Source organism: Cydia splendana, chromosome 8 (genome assembly GCF_910591565.1).
Source record: "Cydia splendana chromosome 8, ilCydSple1.2, whole genome shotgun sequence".
Lineage (NCBI taxonomy): Eukaryota > Metazoa > Arthropoda > Insecta > Lepidoptera > Tortricidae > Cydia > Cydia splendana.
Window position 1 is genome coordinate 11,765,567 of NC_085967.1, and position 27,233 is coordinate 11,792,799.

General features: G+C 37.8%; 1 protein-coding gene across 2 annotated transcripts; it reads right to left on the reverse strand.

Moving 5' to 3' along the window:
• Nucleotides 1-25,938, reverse strand: LOC134793122 (VPS35 endosomal protein-sorting factor-like). Of its 2 annotated transcripts, none has more exons than XM_063764670.1 (18): nt 25,811-25,938; nt 25,575-25,665; nt 25,332-25,436; nt 24,703-24,844; nt 23,840-23,994; nt 23,275-23,447; nt 22,759-23,101; nt 22,378-22,553; nt 22,113-22,216; nt 21,618-21,799; nt 19,376-19,522; nt 18,866-19,035; nt 17,891-18,050; nt 17,462-17,633; nt 16,154-16,293; nt 15,143-15,311; nt 14,017-14,282; nt 1-158 (listed from the first exon to the last, which is right to left on the reverse strand). In XM_063764670.1, the coding sequence occupies exons 1-18, from the start codon at nt 25,828-25,830 to the stop codon at nt 78-80; spliced, it is 2,796 nt and encodes a 931-aa protein (XP_063620740.1). In that variant the 5' UTR covers nt 25,831-25,938; the 3' UTR covers nt 1-77. The 2 variants fall into 2 exon arrangements, with proteins under 2 accessions (XP_063620740.1, XP_063620739.1); XM_063764669.1 differs by having other exon boundaries at nt 23,840-24,009.
• Nucleotides 25,939-27,233: the final 1,295 nt, after the last annotated feature.

Genomic DNA, 27,233 nt, shown 5'->3' on the forward strand with positions numbered 1-27,233 from the left:
AAGCTTGAAATACACTAACTTAATGTAATCCGGTAATAAACTAAATACGTTTCATAAATAAATTTTATTCGATCAGATCACGCGCTCTCCTGTAGTTTTTGAAGAAGCTGTTGAGTGGCTCTGCTGTTATCATTCTTCAAGGTCATTAACATGGATTTCTGAAAAAAAAGTATGATCAATCGGGGCAAGTGGCAACTGCGCTGCGAGTTTAATGGCGCTTTAACGCTCTAAGATTATAGACCAGCGGTGGAACAAAAATGGGTTTTGATAACATTAAAGTTTTTTCTTTTTTTGATATGTTATTGCATGCATGTTAAATAACATTTATGTAAAATATTAGAAAATTATAGGTGGAGCGTTCGGCCATATTTAAATATTTTAATTTTGCTAAATAACTATGTAAATATAAAATTAAAGTTACAAAAAACTGTAACATGTTCAATAACACTTTAATTTATTCACAATATTCGGTTTTTAGAAATCTGGAACAGCTGCTTTCTGGTGAACGTAAAAACACGAATTACTTTGTCAATAAAGAATTAAAGTAGCTGATATTGTAAAATTACGATATTATCTATCAACTTAGTATACTTGTAAAAAATTAGAAATGTAGACAATGTGCTTGTCTAGATATTGATTTCTGGTTAAGCAGTATAGCCAATATTGAATTAAAGTTTGTAGAGTTAATATTACACGGTCATAATAAAGATCTTAGTTCCCACACAAAATATTAGAAATATAAAATCACGGCGACACTAAATACTGATACGTAAGTATGCATTCCGCGCTTATATTGAGTTACATTTCAAACGCGCGGCGTTTTCGCGCGCCGCGCTGTGCGCCGTGGCAGGAGGCAGCGATCGACGGTGGCGGGCTAGCGATTAGCGCGGTGCCCGTAAAAAATACGCAAAACGTTTATAAAATTATTATCAATGGTAAATAGTTATATTGTTAATAGTAGGTACACTAATGGAAACTTACCTACACTTATTTATTTCTATATGTACTAGGGATTGCCCGCGGTTTGGTTTACGTAGAATTCGTTATCGTGTTAAGTATAGAAATAATAGATACATTTGAAAATTATTTTAGGTGCATTGTCATACAGATAACCACCCTTGTTAAAGTATTCTTCAAATTCAATAGACAGGTGTCATTTCAATATAATTTTGCGTAATTTGGCGCTTTTAGGTTATAAATGACTAGCGACATATATTTTTTGTTTAAGAGCGATATCCGATATATATATCTCCGATAATATTTACTTTATCATTTAAATCAATTTCAAACTAACGTTATTCAATATTTATCATTTTAAAGTCAATTTTACCAACCAACTGAGCTTTACGAGTATACCTACGGAAACAACTCAAATTTTGCATCAAATTAAATGCCACTCTTCTTATCCGTTTCGAACAATCAAGAGGGCCTTTACGAGCTGATGTAGTGAAAATTTTATTTAACCCTCGTCCCTTGAAACCTTCACTACGCTCGAGGTTCAACTTTACGAACCACTCGCTACGCTTGTGGTTCAATTTTAGAATGTTTCGCTTGTTTGGGTATCAATATTAGCATGATTAATCATCAAATTTTCCCCTTGTAAAACAAATAAATAAGGTAGGTGAGGTGCAGGCATATGAGGCCCGGCGGGTAACAAGGCCCAGCATTCAAAAATAGCAGTTGCTCCCTATTATTCTGAATTTGTACTTGTTGCTAAGAAGATCCACTGTCAGTGCAGGTAAAAAGGTCCAGTCCCGGGCCTTATTGAACGTATGAGATGAAATAATAGATTAAAATATTTTTAGATAATTTTGAATATTTTTAATCTCTCATTAATAAGGCCGATTTGAAGAAACTTCTATGAAATTATGACTTATAAATAACACCTTCACTGCGTGGGCTGTCCAAATCGCTGCAGACTTTTCTTGGTCTAACTCTAATAATTTTTCACTTGCTTTATTGACCTAAAGACGTTTTAAAGAATCAAAAAGTCTAATAACATTTAGACACTTATACTTTTTAAAGGCAGTAACTACTTACTTATATAGGTAACTTTTTTTATTAATACATAGGTAGTTATTTACGATAGAAGTGCGCAAAATTGGAATTTTGCAACGAATGACGAATTTTAAAACACGGCCAAAGGGAGTGTTTTAATGTGCTTATTATAGCACCGGTGTCGTAATGTAGCACCAGGGCCCTATTTCACCAACGTGACATTGTTGCTGACGTCACAGGCATCCATGGGCTACGGTTATAGCTTACCATCGGACGGGCCTTATTCCTGTTTGTCACTATCATTGTATTATTTTAAAAAAACTTTATTATATCGGCAAAAAACAGGTATCTTTCTTGTGATGTTTATGATGATAATGATGACAATTGACACAAGATTTCAAAGAACTTTCGGTAATTCATGACAGTAAATGAGTTCTGTGTCGGAATTTCGTGACAACTGTCGTATTTCTTGTGACAATTGTCCAAGTCCCAGCCCCCCCTTTGCTACAGTCCCGAAAGGCACCTTAGGTCGGCGCTTACGTCATTATTACCGGCGCCCTATTAACTAATGAAATGAAAATGAAATGAAAAATATTTATTTCGAGCAACTATGGACTCATACAGATTTGTTAGTAGACTTACGTTCCTAATGTTAGTACCTAATTAACTATTACAATATATATACACTGCTGGAAACATGCATTTCGCAGCAGTGGCTCATATACGGGCAGTCAAGTCTGTCCGCTATCACACACAGGATAGGGTTGGGGCTGGCCCGCACCCGGCGCACCAGGGATGTGCATCGTGCAAACTAATGCGGTGCTACGCGACGTAAGCGCCGACCGCCATATTCAACGTGGTTTGTCACATAGTACCCTGTAAAGGTATGATTCCAGGGATAAAAAATATGTTATAACGTTATCCAGCGTATAATGGAATTCATAAAAGTTTTTCTTTATAATTACTACAAGTAAATTTGTTCATATTTGCATATTATTAAAAAGGTAAATGAAAAGTAATTGAGTAATTTAATTACTAATTAATGTAATCACAATTGCAAATTACACAGAAAAATTAATTACATGTAATTAAATTTTATGTAATTAAATTACAAACATTTTAATTACATGTAATTAAATTACACGAGTAATTAATTACGCCCAACACTGGTTGGTGGCAAACAACCACACCGCTCGTCTCATGGTAAGCGGTTACCGTAGCCTATAAAGGCCTGTGACGTCAGTAACAGTGATGTCGACAAATGTCGCACCTGTCACGTTGGTGAAATAGGGCCCAGATGTACAGTAAAAATCATGTTAAAAGATAATACTAACTGTTACGAAGAAATATTTATACTGTAAAAAAATATCCCACCAAAAACATTTTCATGTAAAATGTTGCTAAGACGAAACCATAAGCCTAAGACTCGCACTGTTAAAAAGTTATCAGATCTCTTGTCGAGCCAAGCTTCAAACTCTACAAGCCCCTTCACTAACTCTACACCTTAGTCAAAATATGTGGCTTGGCTGTTTTGCTACCGCCACATGGGCATAAGGTGAAAAACTTATTATAATCATTATTTTTAGGGTTCCGTACCTCAAAAGGAATAAAACTGAACCCTTATAGGATTACTCGTGTGTCTGGCTGTCCGTCTGTCACAGCCTATTTGCTCCGAAACTACTGGACTAATAAGTTGAAACTTGTCTATAACCCAAAGACATACATGTAAAGTAAATATGTAATATAAATTTAAATAAAGGGGTCACTTTTGAGATGAATGATAAATAGAAGAAAAAAAGCTATATCTTTGTTATATATCAAATGAAGGGGCTCATTTTAGAATTAGAATCTCAAATATATTTTTTTCATAATTTTAAAATAAATAGTTTAGAAGTTATTTCAGAAAACAGGCAAAAAATTAACATTACCCTTATCTCCGAAACTACTGGGTCTTTTTAGTATGAAAAAAATACACATATTAGCTCTTTACCTATAGATGACAGGAAAACCTATTAGAAATGTGGAGCTAAGCTAAGCGTGAGCAGGCCTATGGAACTCTCTGCGCGAGCTCGGATTAATACCTACGAATCTGCTCCCGTTCACGGTAGAAAAGCAAGCCAGTTGGTTGCCACACGCGCTCACGTACGCACGTCACCGCGCGCCGCATTGTCAATTTTTACGATAGTTACACGGACGGCGGGATTCGGGAAATGAATTAGAGATGCACTAGATAAGAAATAGTAAATATATGTGACGTTCCACGGCAAAAGGTACCATTGCCCCGACTGAATATTGGAGTGGCGATAATAATAAGCGTAAGCGCCAGCCGCCATAAGGTACCTTTTGCCGTGGAACGTCACATATCTTTACTATTTCATATCTAGTGAAGTCTAACGGCGCGATATCTTAAAGTTCGAATCGCGCGGGTAGTAGGTACCTACCTACTATTGAATTTCTTTAATTAAACATGTAATGTTTAATATGTGTGACAAATGTATAGATTTAGATATCTATCTATTTGAAATAGGTAGTACATTTTTAATTTATTTTGGTAAATGTTTATTTTAACGACAGTAAGTTTACACCGGAAAGTGCCTACTCATTTTTGCTCTGGTTAACTTATAATTAATTACCTTTATTCATGGGGTTTCTATTATTTTTCTTTACTATGTAACATTAATCTCTATCTGGTTTTAAATTACACGAAGTTTTAAAACTAATTCTTGCTGGGATTATTGCGCGGTTTATAAAACGGCGTAAACACTGCGGTTACTGCAGGGACATATAACCTTTTAAAATGACTATTTCGCAAACACTAAAGCATAATCGGAATATTAGGTATAATTTAAGATTTAGCTTTCCTTTTATTTCACTCCTCTGTTTAAGTGGGTATTTATTTATCATTTCTAAGCGTCAGCAACCCTAGCGTTGTGCTGGTGCGCGCGGTGCGGGGAGCGGCGCGTTGAAGGTCACTCCATTGTATTTTTGTGTAGGTATCAAAACGGTAGGTACTTGCGTTTTGTTTGAGAGATAAGTATCTGTTCGTAAGAACTATTGTATAATCTGTGGCGTGAGTCGGACTTAAGTACTTAGTTTTTGATCCGATCCCTACGGGTTTTTAAAAGACATTTTACTCACTTTTCACTAAAAAAACATATTGTTAAAAATTGTGTAATGTACGGAACCCTTGGAACGCGAGTCCGACTTGCACTTGGGCGGTTTTTTTATTATACATACAATAGTTCTTGTAGAAACGAAACGGCCGAGCTACATACTTTGACTAAGGTGTAGAGCTAGTGAAGTTAGGGCTTGTAGAGTTAGAAGCTTGGCAAGAGATCTGATAACTTTTTGACAGTGCGAGCCTTATGGTTTCGTCTGGGCAACATTTTACATCAAAATGTTTTTGGTGGGATTTCACTTCTTTTTGTAAGTTGCTTATGACAATCTTCCATCCCCTAATTTAAAGGGTTGGGGGTGATTTACTATTAAAAATCCTGAAATAAGTATCTGGGGGCATCTGTTACACAATGTACTTCTTACTGATTCCCCATATAAACCCTTCACCCCGTAAGGGTAAACTTTGGGGTTGAAATCTGCCTTCAGCCCGTAAGGGTAAACTTTGAGATTGAAATCTATTCTATATCCTTCCCCATAACAATACCTATCTACATACCAAATTTCAACTAAATCGGTTCAGCGATTATTGATTCCCCATACAAGATTAAACCCCCTCATCATCCCCTTAAGGATTAAAAAATTCAAGTTTTTGAATTTATTTGTTGTTTGTGTACTAAAACTATCTTACTTATCAAATTTCAGCTTCTTAGAGGACTTCAGGAAGTACCCTAAAGGTATTGATAATCATCAAGTGAGTGAGTCAGTGACGAAATCGAAGTTTTTACATATGAATAAAATCTAAAGTATAAGAGCTATGCAATTGATATGCTTAATAAGTCCGAGAACTTTGTTTATCTAGTATAATCCAACCCCAAGTTAGGAGGGTTCCAAAAAACGACGAAGCGTTTCGAGAAAAGGTAGATAGTGCCCTTGCGCTTTGCTCGTCTTGGCGGGGGCACTGCCGTGCCCCCAGATGTTAAAACATAATAATAATAAAGCTTTATGTTTAGTGACTTTAGTTACGTACTATTTTCGCGTAAACTAGACAATTTTTATATCTTTAGTTAATAAGGCCCAAAAGAATTATTTTTAACTTATTATAAATATCCTCTTGTTGTGAAGTACCAAATATTGTTATTTGTATATGTATAACTCTTAAGTTAAAAACAATAAAATCTGTTATTGTCTACTGTCAAAATTATTATTTTTAGCGGGATTAAGTAATACCCTGCTAGTGTTCAATAAGGCCCACAATAGGACTTTTATAAAAGGTATATTTTCCAAGAGTATCGTAATATTTTTATAACTATTTTGATATAATGAAGAAACTTCAATAAATAAGATACCTATTTGAGTGAGTTTTTCATACTTAATATCCTGTTTATTAAAAAAAAACATTTTAATTTAAGGTGGGCCGTATATAGGCATATACGGCCGACACGGAATATACAATAAGGTGAGGTCACTTACCTTATTGTATATTCAATATGTATACGTGTAATATTGAGCAGTTGGTTTATAATATATATAATATGATATTGACGTTGAATAGGACAGGACATGACAATAGGAACCAGAAATAGGTATAGTCGGTCAAACCAATTTGTCAGTAAATAAAAACAAAAAACTATATTCATCCTTTTCTTTTGGGTGCTAGTACTAGTGTAAGTCAAAGATAGTATGATGATTCTCTCTATGTTTGAAATGAGACAGTCCTTTGACAAACTATGGTAAAAAATAGTTGTGAATATCATGTACATTTTTATTACAATTTCGAAATTCAAATGTTCTTCCTAATCAACTCGGCCACTAAACTAACTGATAACTTGGTATCCGATCCGCTAACTCGGCGAATGAATCGCCAATTCGCCAACTCTCCGAGCCGAGTCAACGCTATCAAACTGCTACTAAGGCCATTCAAAAATAAACCTTAATTCGAGAGCCCGAAGGTTCTTATATGACAAACAATACATTATGACTTAAAACTTTATGGGAAACAAAGGGACCCCTTTAATTTCACGTAATGTCCGCATCTAATTTATATATGTCCACAGTAAACAAACAAATGAATGATAAGAAAAGACAGACAGTGCTGTGAGCGGGAGGTGGGGCGAGGCGAGGGGCGAGGTATAGGTAGGCTATGATAGGGTCTCGGGCGCCGCGCCGGCGACACTGACGGACCAGCGCGGCGTATGTATGAATTTCGCGCCTTTTTAAATATATTTTACTATTACAATGCAAGCTACACGCCGAAATTTCTTATTTTCCATAATATGGCTGCGTATATTATTTTATAGTAATAGACTTATTTTTACAGACTCTAATTCAATATTAGATATTATAGGACAAAAAACGCATATTCATTCTAAAGCATATATCTTATTCTTCTAAATTTTTAGCTTGCCTATTAACTTAAGAATTTAGATATGTTGTTGTGGATTTATTAAACTTTAATTCAATATCGACAAAATAATAAGCTAATTTGTAGTTTGACTAAGAAGCACGTTAAAAAAAATTCTAATAATTTTACATTATAAAGCGTCATACATATTATAAACGATGGAACTTAAACATTGCACTTTAATTCAATATTAAAAAATCATTACTAAAAATATATAAATACCTAATTTATATCTAACGCTCGTTCTAACTTTTCGTCATATTTTACAAATATGCTTAAAAATATGTCCCATGTCAGATAAGTATCACTTTTTCATCTTTAGAATTATCAAAACTTTTAGTGCAAAAATCCGGTCCCACTATTGGTCTATTAGTCCAGCTATGTAAGATGTGCTAACAATAAACGCCAGAGTGCGTAGCGAATGAAACGCAACTGTCTCTACTCTCTATCACACTAATATGGAATAGTGATAGAGAGAGATAACTACGGTTCGAAGAGTGAACGATTGGCACTTTGTCTACGCACCCTGAACTGCGTACGAATCTCGGGGATGTTATGGGGTTGTCTATGTTTTAATTTGTTATGTTGTGTGCACCGCAAAGCAACTATTTAACACATTCATTGTCACTAAGTGCTACGGGTTACGCTCGTAGCGCGTAGCCACGGTTTTGACGTATAGAGCGCGTAGTCGCTTACCAACATTGTACCCGACAGTCGGGTTCTTGGCCCTGAATGTGTTAAACAATATCAGAAACGCACTCAAAAATTTAGCTTTTATTAACCCATTCAGGGCCAGCGACTCAGCGTATGGGTCATGCTCAAACAGTTCCGCAGGGCCAGTGACTCACATGTGAGTCTTGAATAAATTCTGATTTAAACTTAAACGAAACGTAATTTGATGTAATAACGTAAGTATCATATAAGCTAACAACCATTTCTACAAGGTATATTAGGTTAAAAAATTATAAACACATTTTTTAATGAAAACAGGGTCTAGAATATTCAAGTTTGGTTTACTATCAGTGCAATATAGTAAATATACTGAAATTCTAGATACATATGCGATGCAAGCAAACAGAAAAATCCATATTTAAAAAATACAAAAAATATATATATTTCAGAAGTTATTGACATGGCTCAAGGTATGGGTCACCGTGGCCTGGCGCTACTTGTAAAAACTACTAATGTTTCCGTAGCAGGCTAAAATAAACTTTATTGGCTTGTTTTAAAGCATATTTCATGTTGAAGCTATTTGATATTGTACCATTTTACAACCGATTACTGTTTGGATGATGGTAAGCCACATTTTGTAGGAACCAAACCGTAGTATAATAATATTGTGTTTTGTATGAGGGGTAAGGCAACTAGGATTTTCTCCCACTGTACTTTTATGTCATAATATTTGGTGATCGTTGTATTGTATCTTAGGCAATTACCTACTAACAATGATGTTAAGGTTAATTTTTTTTTCGTTTCAATATAAAACAAGGCGGTTGAAACAGTCATCACTAACTAATATGTATTGTATTACAAATAGTTTGTGACAAATATTTACAAGTTCTTTAAAACGTCGTGGTTTCTACGGCAGATTAGAAAGTAAGTACTATAATCTATATTAATAAACGCGAGCCGCTTTGACGGAAAAACCCAAAAAAAATTATGCTCAATCGAAAGAGCTTGAAAAAATATCACTTTTGAATCGAGAACATATATCCGCAAAATTCGTATTGTCGCGTATTTTGCATTTAAAAGTGAAAAAATTTCGACAAACAATACTAAAGGCTCAATTTGTTGGTTGACATTTGACAGCTATGCGTTGCGTTTAGAAACTGCAAACATGCTTACAAGTTAGGTTGGTCGTTTTTTTTTTAAATAAAAAGCAAGACGAATATTACTGTTTATTTGATGACTTTCCGGTATGTATAATGGTTATTATTTGCATTAAGTTTCGTTTCATATGGATATGTATACCGGTATAATTATTACATAAATTTGTTTTTAAGACAGAACGTGCGATTGTCTGTTACGGCTTTTAAGAAGATAGCAACACTGCCTAGACGTCAACGACGGCTGTTATTCGAAAATACTTTATCCGGTACTCCAGACGTCATAAAAACCTGTTAAATAGTGTATTGTGTGTGTTAACAATAAAAAATAGTCACCGAACATAGTGCAAAGTGCAAACGCCATCGTAACGTAACGAGATTTGAACTTCAAAGCGTTCCATGGGTGTATTGTGTTTAGTATAAACATCGGTCTCTCAGTTGTATTTTAATATTTCAGAATGATTTCAAATATTCTTACATGTCAAGGCACTACTAGCTACCTGGAAATGCAAGTGAAAGCAACCTTGAAGCAGCTGTGATAAACTAATAAGTGAGCGAGATGAAAATGACGTTGTTCAAAGAAACTTTGAGTTAAGTGCCAGCTGACTGTAACTCACTCTAATTAAGTACATTGCCAGTGTGAAACAGTGCAAAAAGCTACAGTGTATTTTGGACATATTTAATAACTGTGCTTTATTTAGACTATGAATCAAATTTGAGGTGTATCGGTGAATTGGAAAGTCAACTGCATAAAGCTAATAAGTTATCTCCGGAGTCAATGTAAGTTGAATATAAGATTAAATATAATAAGATATATAGATAGTATATATGTCGCAGTCAAAAGTGTGAACTGGTCAAAAGAACTTTTAATTGACAAAAACAGGCAAAACTGCTTTTGACTGAGCATGTTGGTCAAAAGTAGTTTTACCTGAAAATCATTGGTTAATAGTAATTGTGTTGTGACTGTTATTATCAGTCAAAAGTACTCGCAGAGATAGGTAGGTTAGGGTTATTTTTTTGCTACGCCCAAAAAACGAAACTGTTCCCAGAGATAGGTAGGTTAGGGTTATTTTTTTTTGCTACGCCCTAAAAACGAAACTGCTGCCAGAAATAGGTATGATTTTCAGGTAAAACTACTTTTGACCAACATGCTCAGTCAAAAGCAGTTTTGCCTGTTTTTGTCGGTTAAAAGTTCTTTGACCAGTTCACACTTTTGACTGCAACAGGTTGGGCTGGACATATGGCAAGGGAAGGTAAAGATAAGTGGGATAGAGAGGAAGCGGAATGGTATCCTAGAGATGGAAAAAGGAGAGAAGGGAGACCAATAATGAGGTGGTCGGATGACATAAAGAAGCATGCGGTACCTAATTGGATAGGGACGGCAAGGGATAGAGAGCTGTGGAGAGAGCTGTGGGAGGCCTATGCCAAGAAGGCAGACTGAAATAATTATTAAAAAGCACTACACAAGTTACTAAGGAAAAAATATTGAAACTAATTGATATAAATGAAATGTGAATTTATTTAAATGTAATATGTGCTGAAATTTAATTTTTTGGTCAATAAAGGCTATTCTATTCTATTCTAATTTGACAGGTGACAACAAAAAAAATATTAATTCCTGCTAAAATTTCAGAGTCATAGTGAAGCGTAGTACATAGTACCAAAACAAGGTTGATTTTTAGGGTTCTGTAGCCAAAGGGTAAAAACAGGACCCCTATTACGAGGACTCCAATATGTTATTAGATCAAAACAAATTATTTTCAGAAAATATTTAATTTAGGCTTAGGGATGGCGAGGCTCCATAAGCCTTCAGTAAGTAGTGCATAAGTATACTTGGAAAAATTCGACCTATGCCGCCGTGGGTGGCCCGGTGGCAGAATGGCACAGGCACCTGCTGCAATAGCAGAGGACGCTGCTTTGATTCCAGCCTAGGGCACTGGAGGCCTTGGTCACTTTTTAGGGTTGCGTACCCATAGGGTAAAAACGGGACCCTATTAAATATTAAGACTCTGCTGTCCGTCTGTCTGTCACCAGGCTGTATCTCAAGATCTCATGAACCGTGATAACTAGATTAACTAGACAGTTTCAATTTTCACAAATGATGTATTTCTGTTGCCGCTATAACAACAAATACTAAAAACAAATTAAATAAATATTTAAGCGGGGCCAATGCAATGCTAGGCTGGATATGACTGATGAAATGAGTAAATTTTTATTAATATGTTTTAATATGACATGTTGGTGGCAAACAAGCATACAAGGCTGTTAATGCCGATGGTAAGTGGGAGTTTAGACTAGACCTCTGCTTCTCCAAGGGACTCACATTGCTGACCGAGTAAATTTTTATTAATATGTTTTAATATGACATGTTGGTGGCAAACAAGCATACAAGGCTGTTAATGCCAATGGTAAGTGGGAGTTTAGACTAGACCTCTGCTTCTCCAAGGGACTCACATTGCTGACCGAGTAAATTTTTATTAATATGTTTTAATATGACATGTTGGTGGCAAACAAGCATACAAGGCTGTTAATGCCGATGGTAAGTGGGAGTTTAGACTAGACCTCTGCTTCTCCAAGGGACTCACATTGCTGACCGAGTAAATTTTTATTAATATGTTTTAACATGGCATGTTGGTGGCAAACAAGCATACAACTCATACAAGGCTGTTAATGCCGATGGTAAGTGGGAGTTTAGACTAGACCTCTGATTCTCCAAGGGACTCACATTGTTGACCGAGTAAATTTTTATTAATATGTTTTAATATGACATGTTGGTGGCAAACAAGAATACAAGGCTGTTAATGCCGATGGTAAGTGGGGGTTTAGACTAGACCTCTGCTTCTCCAAGGGACTCACATTGCTGACCGGTTACAAATCTATTACACTCATACTAGGGTTCCGTACCTGAAGGGTAACTAAAAAACGGGAACCTATTAGCGATTCCGACTCGCACTTGGCCGGTTTTTCTTAGTAGGTATATGACATTTATTTCAGTTTTACTTCATTGTCCGTCTGTCTGTCTGTCTGTCTGTCTGTCACCAGGCTGTATCTCATGAACCGTGATAGGCCTAGGCAGTTGAAATTTTCACAGATGATGTATTTCTGTTACCGCTATAACAACAAATACTAAAAAATATGGAACCCTTCGTGCGCGAGCACTTGCCCGGTTTGACATTTCAGGCTCCGTCACACAGGCGCGTTTCGCGTGCGGCGCGTGAGCGGGGCGCGCCGCTTTTTCATATAAAACGCTCAGGCCCGGCTCTGAAATCGCGCCGGTGTGACGGAACCTTTATTTCAGTTTACTCCACTGTCCCTCTGTCACCAGGCTGTATCTCATGAACCGTGATAGCTAGACAGTTGAAATTTTCACACATGATGTATTTCTGTTGCCGCTATAACAACAAATATTAAAAAGTGTTCCGTTCTTGATGGGTGAGTCCGACTCGCACTTATTCAGTTTTTTTTTGTAAACGAATTTAATATTAACGGATAGGCATTAATATTTAAGAATGAAATAGTAGTGATAATTTCCATACTTTCACTTTAGTGCCATGAAGGGTAGGTACAAAAGGGTTCCCTCTTTTGAGATTGGAAAGTGGGCTAGGTTATAAATGCGGCCTTCACAGAACCGATCTGCGACCAGAAAAGTGGGTCAGGTTAGAACTGTGATCCTTATAGAACCAAACTGCAACCAGAAGTAAGTTAGGTTAGAACTGCGACCCTTACAGAACCGAACTGCTACCAGAAAAGCGGATTAGGTTTTTTTAATTACATATTTGTTTTTAGATATATCGGAATAGTAAATTTTTCGAGTTATGATTGTATGTTACGGATTTAAAGTTTTCTGAGATGAGATAGGTTTGTAACCGCCTTGATGAAGGTATGAAGTCTAAAAGTAAATAATTACTTAATTCAAAATGAGTATTACCTATTACTATTATTTATTTTACCCGAGCGAAGCCGGGTTTTCATCTAGTACATTTTAAGTTCTCTATTGTTACTAATATAATGGCGTTTACCAAAACAAAGATAAATGACCGACCAGGTGTAAGCTTATCGGACACACTTGGACAATAAACAAGGAATGCATCCGAGCGGCGGCGGCGGTATTATTTTTCATGTGGTATTTGACGTATTTGTCACAAGAGTTCAAGAAGTGATTCATCCCATCCCCCCTATTAGAGATGTATTTTGGAGTAACATGGGAAATAAATATTATTTAGTCACGATTTATTCGTGCGCGACTTTATACTCCTCCTGTGCTGTTGTGATTTCGTATTTTGTGACCATGGCTATAGATTACCGGAATTTGAACCCGCCTAACCAAACTGCAATAAGTAATTAGTTTTTTTTGATAGGCACAGAAAAACGGTGGTTAGTAAAAATGTTGCATAATGCTGTTTAACTGGCCGGCTTCATAAGCGGCCATTTATTTACCGTGCGCGCCAGGCTCGAGACCCATAAGCTGAGTCATACGTTTTAGCTAAAAACGGTTTGTATGGTGGCCCGGCGTATTGTGTACGCTCAGCGGTTCGTGGCCATGAATGGGTTAAGGTACTCTGTAGATCGTATACGTACTCTGTACGTCGTATTACATTTACAGAAATAAATAAAATAAAACGTATAATTAAACATTTTTAAGAAATCCATATCCTGCTAAACATAGGTACTTACAGAAAGCCTTTGATTCGTATCCTGTAATTTTTGCGACAGCATCCACAAATTTGCTGCCAGGTTAGCCATCGAGCTATTGTCCAGGTCACCTCGTCGCACAACTCTCCAGAACACTTCCAGGGCCAGGTCGTGCTGTTTCCGAGTCTCCTTGGCGTCGCCCAGCGATTTCAACACGACTAGGAGTTCTTGGCATATGTTGGTGGAATACTTTTCGATGCTGTCTATGTACTCGGCCTCAGATCCGTATAACTTGTCATTGGATAATACTAAAACAGAGAAACCAGACGATTTTCAAGGTTCAAGGTATACTATCATACCACTTTAGGTGCACAAAGGAAGGCGCCTACGATACGAGATTCGAAGTGGCAGAAGAACATTCCGCCGCACTCTAAATATTATGAAACAGTTCAAATGTGAAGTATATGATGTCAATGCGTACACGACCCCATTTAAAATTGGTCCTTTTTACCTATACTGTTATGATTCGATTTAGAGTGCGACTATTTCTACACTGGATTCTCTACAAACCATAAACTGGTACAGCCAAGGTATATAATATCGAAACGGACAAAGTGCCAAAAATATGTATACATGACCTTATTGCCTACTACCAAAGAGGATTTGAAGAAGAGAGTTACTGTCATGGTAAATTATGTAGCTACAGTTCATTTACTGCCATCTTTCGACAGAAAGATCCAGGTTCGCTGTTTGAACGCCATTTGACTTTGATCCTTATTCTTTAACTGATATGTGTTAACTTTTTAAATATTAATATTCACGCCATCTACTCGAGCATAGGCTGAAGGTTGTGGCGCCATCGCTCGAAAACATGGAACCATACCTTTGGCCTTTAGTCGAGTAGATGGCGTGAATATTAATGTTTAATAAATTAACACATATCACTGAAAGAATAAGGATCAAAGTCAAATGGCGTTCTAACAGTTTTAGTTCTGTCGAAAGATGGCAGTAAATTTACAGTGGCTACATAATTTACTTTGACAATCCGTCTCTATAGACTTTATTCTCTTTGCCCGTACACTAAAGTAGTGAGTACATATTTTTCCCACTTTATCCGTGTCGATATTTAATACCTTGATTGTACAAAAAATGACTAATGTTTACCAACCTCCTTCAATGCCATAAGCATAAGTTTCACGAGTCATTTCACAGAGCAGATCGAGCGTGCGCAGAAGTGACATGTAATACACCGGGTCGGTCTTCCTCCAGTGGATTCTCTCCATGGTTTTGATGAACCCGCTCAGTATGTAAGCTTTCACACTGCTGTCCATGTTGTCCTAGAAAATATACACGCCACTTTGAACGACAATCGACAATTTGGTAATATAGAGCGGGTGTGGACTGTAGAGGGCAGAACCTGCTTATAAAGTTTAAATGTCAGAGGGTCTACCGCGAAAATCGTCTGCCTCTCTATCGCTCGAATATGCAAGAGTGATAGAGAGGCAGATAACGAAGTTTTGATTTTCGCGGGTGGCCCTCTGGGTTATCGGTTAGGCCACAAGTTGACAGACTTGATAGCCCAGACCGCGCAAGTGTTATTTTAAGCGTCAAACTTCTATGAAATTATAAATAACACTTGCACTGTCTGGGCTATTAAAATCGCTGTCAACTTTAGCTAAGTCTAGAAAAAGTGCGCCAATTGATAAACCCATTACCACAATCTTAGTCGTCGTGAATCAACATAATTCTTATTTTTATTTATTTATCGTATGGCATTACAGTTACTGGATTCAATTTAATTATTAATCTATTAGAGATTGAAGTTTGCACTTTTCAAGTACTCAATGGCCCTTTCACTGAGGTTCGCAAGGTCTTCAATTCGTCCCTTGAATTTGGTGAGAGGGCATTCCAGAACAATGTGTTCGACCGTCTGCTCAGGGTCACCACACACGCACTGAGGGGAGTCACGCCAGCCCCATTTATGCCAGTGGTAGTTACAGTTGCCAACGCCTGTTCGAATGCGGTTTAGTTGACTCCATACCCGGCGCGGTTTGTCGAAGCCAAGTGGACGTTGGAAGTTGTTCACCCTTGAATTGTTGGGCATTCCACTCAGCCATCCGTGAATCGTGTATATCCCACCCGTTGTCAACATGCAATTCTTATTTGATGTGTGTCTTACCGGCATTATGAGAAGAGTAGAGAGGAAGTCACTGATCAGACTGCTAACTTTAAAGTTGGTCATTTTCTTTTGACCATCCTCCATGATGAATTCGGGAATGTCTGGTATTAAACTGATGAGCGCTTTGAAATTTGCTTCCGCTGAAAATATACAAACACCAAGTAAAATATACAAATGCTATATATCTCCAGAAACCGATTTGGCGGATGACCATAATACTTTTGAAATTACTTAAAATTAAGTTGTAAGTCGACAGTGACATAGTCACAACCCGGGTGTCAAACCTGTGGGTCTACCACAAACAATTTTAACCCCGAAGAGGGGTGTTACACTTTAGACGCCAATATCTTTCTGTGTGTTTGTCTGTGGCATCGCAGCTCTCAAACGGATGGACCGATTTCGATACGGTTTTTTTACGTGAAAACGAGTTTCCTTGCGGTGGTTCTTAGCTATGTTTGATAATAATCGATGCAGCAGTTTGAAGAACCCTTTTCCAAAATGAAGTTGTTCCGATGGGAATAGGAACGCAAGTAAACCATGGAGCGATTCGTATGATGTTTGTCGCGAAAAGTCAGACCACTATGCGATTGCAGGAGCCGTTTTCGTTCCTTCCATTACAGTAGAATAGTAGTTATGGAAAATAAATCAAAAACGAGGGCACAACTAACCCCACGGAAAATCCCATTTTTGCTTTGGATTTTTTTACTAACTGTTGATAGTACACAAAAAATTATCACATATTTCGACGAACTGCAAAGTACTATTTTAGCGTGTGTGAACCGAGATTAAAATATTTGACGAATAAGTTAGAATTTTAAGCAACGGAACAACCAGCCCCATAGCGGGGTTAGTTGTTACGTTCCGACCTATCTCATGAAAAAAATTCTGGTAAAAAACAGTTTAACGACGCACAAAACAATATCACTATTCAGAAACGCAAATAATCATTATTTAATATAGCGCAAGCAACATACCTTATTCATACTGTTTTCATAGATTAAATTTGTATTTTATGAAAATCGGCACGTTTAACCCCACTCTCCCCTACTTAAAGCATTTTTTGGCATAAGTGATTAGCGTAAGGGGTTTTTTAATTCATGTGATAGAGATAGAAAGGCAGATAACGAAACGTTTGCGGTTGGCCTTCTGATTTTGCTGGATGTACCATCAGATATATACGTAGGAGCGGCCAAGGAGTTCACAAAATCTGAACACATGCGTACGTCTAACGCCTTGACAATAGAGGCGTGTTCAGATATTTGTGAGCACCTTGGCCGCTGCGATATATCTGATGGCGACTGTACAGACCTTGTCCGACGCAGTTATTGAGCAGCGCCGCCTGCCCGGACAGCAGGTAGAGCTGCGCGCGCGCGAGCGGGCAGTGCAGCGACGGCACCGTCACGAAGCAGTACGCGGCGCACGCGCGCTGCAGCCAGCCGCGCCCTCCTGCCGTGCTGCGCGCGCCCAGCGCGTTTACACACTGCCGACAAATCATCACCGTCATTTTTTTTAAACAAGAATTAATGGAAACGGTACTTGTTTAAGATTATAGGATAGGCTGTTGTGTGTTTACATTAAACCTATTTCTATAAATCAATCTGCACAAAAGGTAAGCCAAAACACGACCGTCAACTATAATACAACTACTCTAAGCTTGGACGGTTATTTGAGACGCACCTAGCTGTAAAACTTTTTTCTTAGTATATGACATTTATTTCAGTTTATTATTAAACTTACGTGAACGAGAGCCATCAGCACGGCGTCCAGCTTGATGAAGGCGGCGCGGATCTGGACGTAGAAGTTAAGCTGCTGCTCCGGGTCGTCGTGGCTCACGGCGTGCACGTACTTCGTGATCAGCTCCGCGCACACCTTCACTTCGTCCTCCACTATCACAGCGCTGCAAACACGATCTCTTTATAATGTCCTTACGTGAACGAGCGCCATCAGCACGGCGTCCAGCTTGATGAAGGCGGCGCGGCTCTCGACGTAGAAGTTGAGCTGCTGCTCCGCGTCGTCGTGGCTCACGGCGTGCACGTACTTCGTGATCAGCTCCGCGCACACCTTCACTTCGTCCTCCACTATCACAGCGCTGCAAACACGATCTCTTTATAATGTCCTTACGTGAACGAGCGCCATCAGCACGGCGTCCAGCTTGATGAAGGCGGCGCGGCTCTCGACGTAGAAGTTGAGCTGCTGCTCCGCGTCGTCGTGGCTCACGGCGTGCACGTACTTCGTGATCAGCTCCGCGCACACCTTCACTTCGTCGTCCACTGTCACAGCGCTGCAAACACGACCTCTTTATAATGTCCTTCTTGTATTGGGACGGATCAGTTGAAATCAAATCAACACATATTTAACGCATTCACTGCCAGGGGGCGTGGCCTAGGAACAAACTTGTATGACGGTGAACGCACATGTGCGTTGGGGGCAGTGAATGTGTTAAGGTTGGTATTCCATCTATCCAAAAGCTTGGTCCAATGTGTATTTGCGTCTCACATTTTGCTTAATGAGAGAGTGAGATGCAATGCACATTGGACAAGTGGAATACCACCCTTACGGACCTAATACGAAATAAAGTGTTCTTTAAATTTAAATTTAAAAAACTGACTATTCTTGAAAAACGTGTTTAAATACAAAGATGAAAATTGTTATGATGTTAAAACTTTACTTATGTTATTTATGTAAAGTATCTGTCTTCTTTTTCGTTCTTACTTGATAGACTCGTGCAGTATACAGCAGAGGCGCATTAAGCTCCCGATGACGATGGGGTCCTCTATCTGTACCAATTTGTACTTGGCAAAGAATATAGACAGAACCGTTTTGGCCATCATTGTGCGAGCGTTGGACGTTTGTACGAGTTCCACAAGCGGCATGAAAGCATCCTGCAAAGAAAAATCTAATTAATTAGGTACGAGTATCCTTGCAAAGATTCATTAATTGTATAGGAAGTAGGTATAAGATAAATTCATCGCTGAATTTTTTTAGCTATCAAACTACGAGGCACATTTTTTTCTTTGACTCTACACATCTAATATAGGCAGCGTATCATTGGTTGGTACGTCATGCGGTTCATATTGTTCTCAGAGGTTAGATTTGATAGTGGATGTCGACCTTATTACAAGAAACCAAGGCTTAAACTATTGATGTACCTAGTGACAATTTCTTGTTTAATTTTCTCTATAGTTATACATATTAATAAAACGAATCTATAGCGTAAATTACCATCAAAAATAGCTCCTCGACGTCTGGTATCGAGTTCAACATCCGCCGAACAACAAATTGGAAGCTCCCAGAGAACTCATCAGCGGGCTTCCCGCATTTGATCATGTACCTGATGGTCCCGCGGAGGATGATATTCACGTGTTGCGTCTGAAAAATGAAAGATATTTTGCAGATTTCCAAATTAATAAGAGTGTGAGTATACTAATGTCAAAAAGAAGTACATACCTACTTACGGCGACCAGTATTGCAACCCTATGAGGTACAGAACATTACGGCCCAAAGAATCTGTAATTTTTTAGATGCAACGGGCATTAGTAATGAACTTCAAAGGGCCGTCACAATAGATCAATGCAATGGTCGATGCGACACTCAAGGCCCATACCACCCCAATAATAATGATAGTAAAGCTATACTTAGGTGACTTTTGGGGACTCATACCTATCTGTTGAAGAAAAGTAGAAATGCTGAAACCTTCTGCTCTGAGCATGGTATAATAATATACTCCGCCTGTGCTCTCTTCCCGTCTTTTCGTGGTCACGTGACTGACACAAGCCTACGTTATCATGCGACAGCGCTGTATGATAATATGCGATAGTGCTATATAAAGTGGCAATGTTATTGTGACGTAGGCTTGTGTCACTCTGGGAAGAGAAGACCATGTTTTATTAGACTATGGCTCTGAGTGAGAAAGAACAAGCCGATTAACCGTTTGACCGCCAAAGACGTCAACTTACGCGCGCGGCTACAGCCTAATATCAATCTTCGTGCCGACAAGATTCACGATGACGTGACGTTCAGAGGGTTAAAAACAATTTTACCGTCTTATAAATAGGGTTCAAATTCATATATCTCATTCGAAGATTACACTTATCAAAAATACTACTTTGGCAACGGATATTCAAGCGTCCAATACGACCCAAAAGGATTTTCTTATAAATAGCTATTTTTTACGATTTTGATTTGAACCTTCTAGGTCAGAGTTGCGTTTTGAACGGACTTTATTTAACACATTCGACACCGCGTACCCGACTCTCGGGCACTCGTAAACTTTACTCAGATGCCGGCATACCCGCTAGTCGGGCAAGAGCTATAAACCTACACGCGACGCCGAAGTGCCCGACAGGCGGGCAAGCATTGCATCTTCACTACCTCAGGGCTGCCACTGACACTAACAGAAAAAATTGTAAGTCTTCTGATTATTATGTGGTCGAAAAGTTGGTACAGTTGATTATTATATTTTATTACTTCACTTTGTATTTTTATTTACTTTACCTAATGCGATTACAAAATAAAAATTCTTATTAGTTGGTTACGTGAAATTGCATACACGGGTATGTATCAATAGGAGTTAGAATTTTCGTAAATCGTACAACCTAATTTGTGTTTACGAATATTTAGTAAGTATAGGTATACATCTATTTCATGAGTACTCATAGGATGATTTTTGTGAAACAAAATTCGGAGAAAAATAAACCAAGAAATTCAACTAAGTACCTAACAACATTCTAACTTCTAAGCGGCAGTTCTCAGAAAAAGACAATAGGTCAGTCATCATAAAACAGCACTGCACTGCAACTGCGTGGAAGCAAAACGTAACAAGTAGCTTTGAATAGTTACGATAATTAGTACGTTCGTACACATACAATAAAGTCGCAACTTCTTTGACAAAAGAATGTAGTTACTGTGATCATACACTTAACCCTGGAGATGTTGTTTACCATCCCTTATCTATTTGAAGTTTGCGACCCGGGTTTTTTTTCAACCCGGTCTCGGTGTAAAATTGCAATCGGAGCCATTCCGTAATGGTTTGTGATGTGCTTCGGACGTTGTTGTGTTGTGTTAATTTTCATTTTGACGACTCGGCTTGTTTTTTGGACAACTGTGATTTCTGCTTTCTTACTGGACTTTGTGGTTTTGCCTGTTGATGATTTGGCTTTGTGTGATCTTATTCATTTCCTACTGCCCCACTGAATGCATTGTGATAATTGATAAAACGGGGAGCCTAAACAGATGAGACAGCAGATTTAATTTTATCCACGTACTTATACGAAAGTTACTTGGCACAGCCCTGAGCGTCCGCCGCTTGCCCGACTAGCGGGTTCGCGGCGTGCGGCATTGAATTGCACGTCGTTGCCCGACTAGCGAGTACTGTCGGTTTCTGGGGTATTGTTTGAAATTTTGCCTGGTTGCGAAAGTGTTAAGAGTTTGTTAGGACTGTGCACAGTACAAAGTCTAAACTTACTGATAGATGCATGCAAGCAAACTGTAGCCAAGGAGCCAGCACTTGAAGGAAGCTGGTGGTCGCCTTCATGTTGTTGGCGATCTTCCACCACGTTTGTATCAGCGACTCGGACGCCACCTGGTGGTAGCTGTCGGCGGCGCACAGGTGCTCGCCCAAGGCCGTCAGGATTTCACTTAGCATTACTTTACAACATAGGAAAGGGAAATATTTTTAGTCTACTATAAATATTACTAGGCAACACAACATAGACAACACCTAACGTAACGCGAGGTATTGGCCCTAAGACACTGGCCGCATTGTATGGCTAGACTTAGTCTTTGGGAGATAGAGCCAAATATAAATAAAATATTGTCAAAAATAAATAAAAAATAAAATGTGGCGAAGATAAAAATAATACCTAAACATGCGCTTAAGTCTTAAGTAAATAATATTCTGAATTGTAAGTACCTAATATATGAAAGAGTACGTGTACGCAAAACGATACACTAAACATACCCATTTTCTCTGCGGAACTCTGCACCATTTCCAATATTTCGGTAGATTTCTTATTAACGCTTGTAGAATCAAAAGCCGAAACCAGACAGTACAGTAATAACTCGCTGAAAACATAAATTAATCAAGTATATCATACTTTACTTGCCTAGTGTGAAGGTCAGTAAAAACTGTACCTTTGTGAATATTCATTAGAAATTAAACATTTTATTCTTATTCATCTTATATACTAGTGTACTCCATAAAAAATATTTAATAAATTTCATACTTATTTTCCATGTTCTCGCACTTTTGTAGCAAGTCCTCTAATAGAGTTAGCTTACATTTGTTGGAATTGACAGTCCCATACATCAACCAGTCAACTGCTGGCACATACAGGCTCAAGTACCTGTCAAGGGTTAATAACTGGACTTCATATTTTTTTCGAATGGCTGGTTGAAAAATCTGAAATGAAATTTAAGAAATACGTATACTGAAACACACCATACTTGTTAGTAGAAAAAGGCGCGAATTTCAATTTTTTTATGGGAAGTCAACACTTCGCGCCTACATTTTTTTCTGACAAGGTCATTGTGCCAGAGTTTAAATACCTAATTATTAATAAAAGTGAAAGTTTTCCAATACGCTCACTAATGTATGATAAAATTACCTGTTGATATTCCTCAAGAAATTCTTTCAAATTGCTATAAAAGAATTCCTCACATTCTTTCCCCAGTAAACTAGAAGCAACTTTGCAGAGGTATAGCCTCAGGTAGGTAGCAACCAATGGGTTGCCTATGCCTCTGATCATCTTAGTGAGCCTTGCAATGGCTGGCTTTATTTCGTCTTTGGCAATAAATGAGTAGCACTTTAGTAAAGCCATTTCCATGTACAACCTCGGCAACAACTCTCTTATTGAAGCCATTTTGAATAGCCAATTCTGACATGTTTCCTTGGCAGCATCAGGAACCTCAGTGGGGTCAATGTCTTGGTCTTTTTTTGTCACTTTGGCGCTAGAAAAAGTCGGTAAATAATTAAATATACATGTAAGAATTATAAGAACAAAATAATAAAGATGAATGGAGACTGAGATTTTTATCACAAATTTGAATCTTTTTGCTAAGACATTAAAGACGTTATTTGAACATGATTTGAACACACGTTATAATCAAGAGAGAAAACTTACCCATAGCTCCGCTCTTTAAGTCTAGCAAACACTAGATTACCAAATGTGTCTAAAATATCAGTGATCAATACAAACTTGCTGGGATAGAATTGCATTACATTCACGTCAGATAATAATTTAGAACATTGAATCGCGATTTTGAATGCTTTGACGCGTTGTTCAGTAGCCCATGCCTAAAATATGAAAAAGGAAACAAATAGAAAAAAATTATACAGTATAACAAAGCTTTTATGAAATTGACCTATTGCAAGTGGCTAAAAATGGTTTCCGAAATACCATTAGGTTGTAAAACACATAATCCCAAATTGATTTCGTAATTTACGACATATCAAACATATTGATGAATGTCTTAATAATACAATAATTAAATTAAAACTTATTTGCTGGTGTCAACCCTACTGATATTCGCCCGCTATGTGGGCACTTTGGCGTAGTAGCCTGTTGATGTTGTTATCTATGGCTACCAAGAGCAACCTAGTGGGTTGTCTGGCATGTAAGCAAAAGTTACGAGCGCCCACTAGGCGGGTTCCTATCAGTGACTGTGTCAACCTTATTTTTTAAATACCTTTTTGATTTCTTCATTCAGCACATTGATTTTGGTGACAAATTCCTGCTGCGATAAACCCATTGTTTTTCGCACAGTGTCTTCATCAAAGTCATCCAGCTGTTCAAGCCTGTGCTTTACTTTCTCATTTAAATTGGAAACCTGGCGAATAAGAGCTGAAAAGGAACTAACTTAAAAGAACCAAAAAAATAAATAAAGTGAAAATTAGTCATGTGAAGTGCACATAATAAAAAACCTAACCTAGGGTGTCGCCAGCAGCGGGGACAGGCTCAAGCTGCAAGGACATTTATAATTCAGAATCAGTGTGGTACCGCACCGACTGGACCGAACCATTTGCTGCGTCCTGCAACACCGTCGACGCTGCTGTATGTGTCCCGTCTACATTACCTTACGAAGGTCGATGACATCGTAAAGTATGTGAAAACGAAGACCGGATTCATCCTGAGGGTCGCGAAGTTGGAATCTCGACACAATGCGAATTTTAATTCGTTTGTGGTGAGCGTTCCGACTGACCATCTAGCGACCTTCACCAAGGAGGAGTTTTGGCCGAAGGGTGTCAAGTTTCGGCGGTTCCGCGGCCGGCTCCCTGACACTGCGGGGTTGCGTAATGCATCACAGCCATAATGTGATATGTAGTGTTTAGTTTTTTAAAGTTTAGTTATAAAATATATTTTTATATAATATGTATGCTAGTTTTAAGGTATTTATGTATGGGCCATTAGTTGCCTGAAATAAAGATTTTCATATTTCATTCATAATTAAGCTATTGTAATGTGAAGGCTCATTGTGAGCTCCACAGGATAACACTATAAGCCTAATGGTCTTTATACCAGATATATATGAACATTAATAATATTATATACCTTTTTCGCCACCTGGAAGAAAACTGCTGATAATAGTCAATTTTTCTCCAGTAGTATATTTGTTGAGAATAACGGCACGTCTGGATGTCCAAGCCTTTGAATAATTTATGCCGCCATCAGATACTTCCACAGGTAGCACCTCCTAAAAATTTAACATATGTTTTTATTATTTCATTTCATTAATTACAACATTTGATTGATAGCTGTATTACTGTAGTTTCCTTTGCATAGTCAATAACTACTCAATAAGGTAAATTGCTCAAAGTCAACAAGTATGTGGCAATGGTATAGGGAAGCAGAGGGGGTAGTGTCACAAGCCCTTATTCCAAGTGTGTGTCAGCATAGCTAGGATTCTGTAAATGTAATAAATCAATCAACTAATTTTGTCAAAGGCAGAGAAACTATAGTTATGACATTGGTTGCATTGTTCTATTACAGAATTCCATTATGCCATATTTAACCTCCATTATTAAACATATTTCAGCTCAAGCAGAAACTACCTAGCAAGTAATACAAACCATAAAGTTTGTTAAACAAAATGAAAGACAGGAATAATAGAATAAAAATACTAATTTAAAAAGAACTACCTCCAGTTTACAAATGGAACTGATGTATTTTGAAAATCTTACCTCTGCCAAGTCCATTTGCTCAAACCTAAGTAGGGGATCAACCTCTTCAAATGCAGAACTCCATTTATTCAAGTTTTCTATAAAGCTTGTACTTGAACTTATTTTCTGAAATAATTCAAATGTGGGATAAAATCAATATTTAATTTACATTAAACCTTGTTCTTGTGTCATTCTCATAAATAAATAGAAAAGGTTGATTGTATGAATGAATATCTCCAGATAGTTAAGTGTTAGGGAACTTACTGCTGTTACAATATTCGATTTAAGTGGATGATTAGTTACTTCAAATTTAGGGTATTCATGTTTACCACTTCTACGATTTTTCTTTGAACACCTGTAATAAGTACAAATAAATTTTAATTTGATTTAAAACAGTTATTACTTACACCATTTTAAAATATATAAACAAAACAACTGTATAGATAAGCTAAGAGTGCTTATGATGTTTTTTAAATAATTCTAGATTAAGATAATCTTACCATTCGTAGTAACTAGGCATAGTGAAAGATTTTAATTGATTTTATTAACTTTTAATTGCTATAAAATGTTAGGATAACATAAAACTTTAAACTTCTATACATTTACGCCTCCTATTTGTATTTTGTATTTCTTGCTTGAGTTGAGCTGTCAAGAATGTCATGTCATCTCATCTCATCTCTCATTAAATAATATCGTTTTTTTATCACAATACTTTGGCATGTATTGCGTCAGAACTTGGATATAACCAAGACATAACGTACAGTTACACTTTACAGTATAGCATTACAAAACAGTATAAATTGAAGTTTACACGAGCGTTATATAATATTAAATATAAAGACGAAAACTTAAAAAATATACCTGTTTCAGTATTTTATAGGCTTCCTCACGAAATCTAGGGAAGTATCGAAATGTACTCACGTCGGTCAGAAGTCCGCTCCACACTCCGCAAATCGATTCAACATATACTTGGTCAAGCAGATCTTGTCAGTAGAAAAAGGCGGCAAATTTCAAAAATGTAGGCGCGAAGTGATAACGTCCCATAGAAAATTTGATTTTCGCGCCTTTTTTTACTGACAAGATTTGCTTGACCAATATTCTTTGATTCACACTCATGCGATTCACGCACTTGTGTGGAGGGGGCTGTAATCGATTGGATTGTAGTGGTAACACACTATCGCACCGCACCAAGGTCATTGTGCGACGCACCGATAAGTAAGAGCGAGAAAGAGATATCGCTTTCCAGCTTACAGCGGTATCCAGACAGCATGATCAAATCAACCGATTTGATCAGAAATGAAATTGGCGTCAATCTCCAATTTAATCACCAATTTTAGATTTATCGTGATATTAGAGCCCTCTAAATTGAAAAAATGCCCCAGACCCCAGAACGAAAATTGAGTTGGCGTCACAAATTGGTATTCTTGCGTCCGCACCTCATTTTATCGGTAATTATCGGCGCTTGAATTCGGCGAGCCAATAGGGAATATTGGGCAAAGCTCTGCGTAGATGGCACCATTGTGGCACATACAGTAAACAAACCACATTGACACATGGCCTACCGCGAAACAAAAAAATCGAAATTTCGTTATCTAATCTCTCTATCACTCTTGCATATTCGAGCGATAAAGAGGCAGGTAACTAAATTTCGATTTTCGCGTTTACCGGTAGGCCCTTGTTAACAAACCGCCTTGATGCATCAATGTCATATTTTATTGTCTGTGAAAACTTGTCAAAAAACAGTTTAAGGCACAGTATGTATAAGTTAGTCCATGAATTTACTGAGTCGGTAGTGCTGCACTCTGGCGGCAGAACATTGCAGTAATATCCCCTATTGGTGTTTGCGTCCGCACGTCCTGATTCGATGGGGCAATTTAATCAATTGGCGAAAAATTGACTGATCTGGATACGCCTTAACACCGA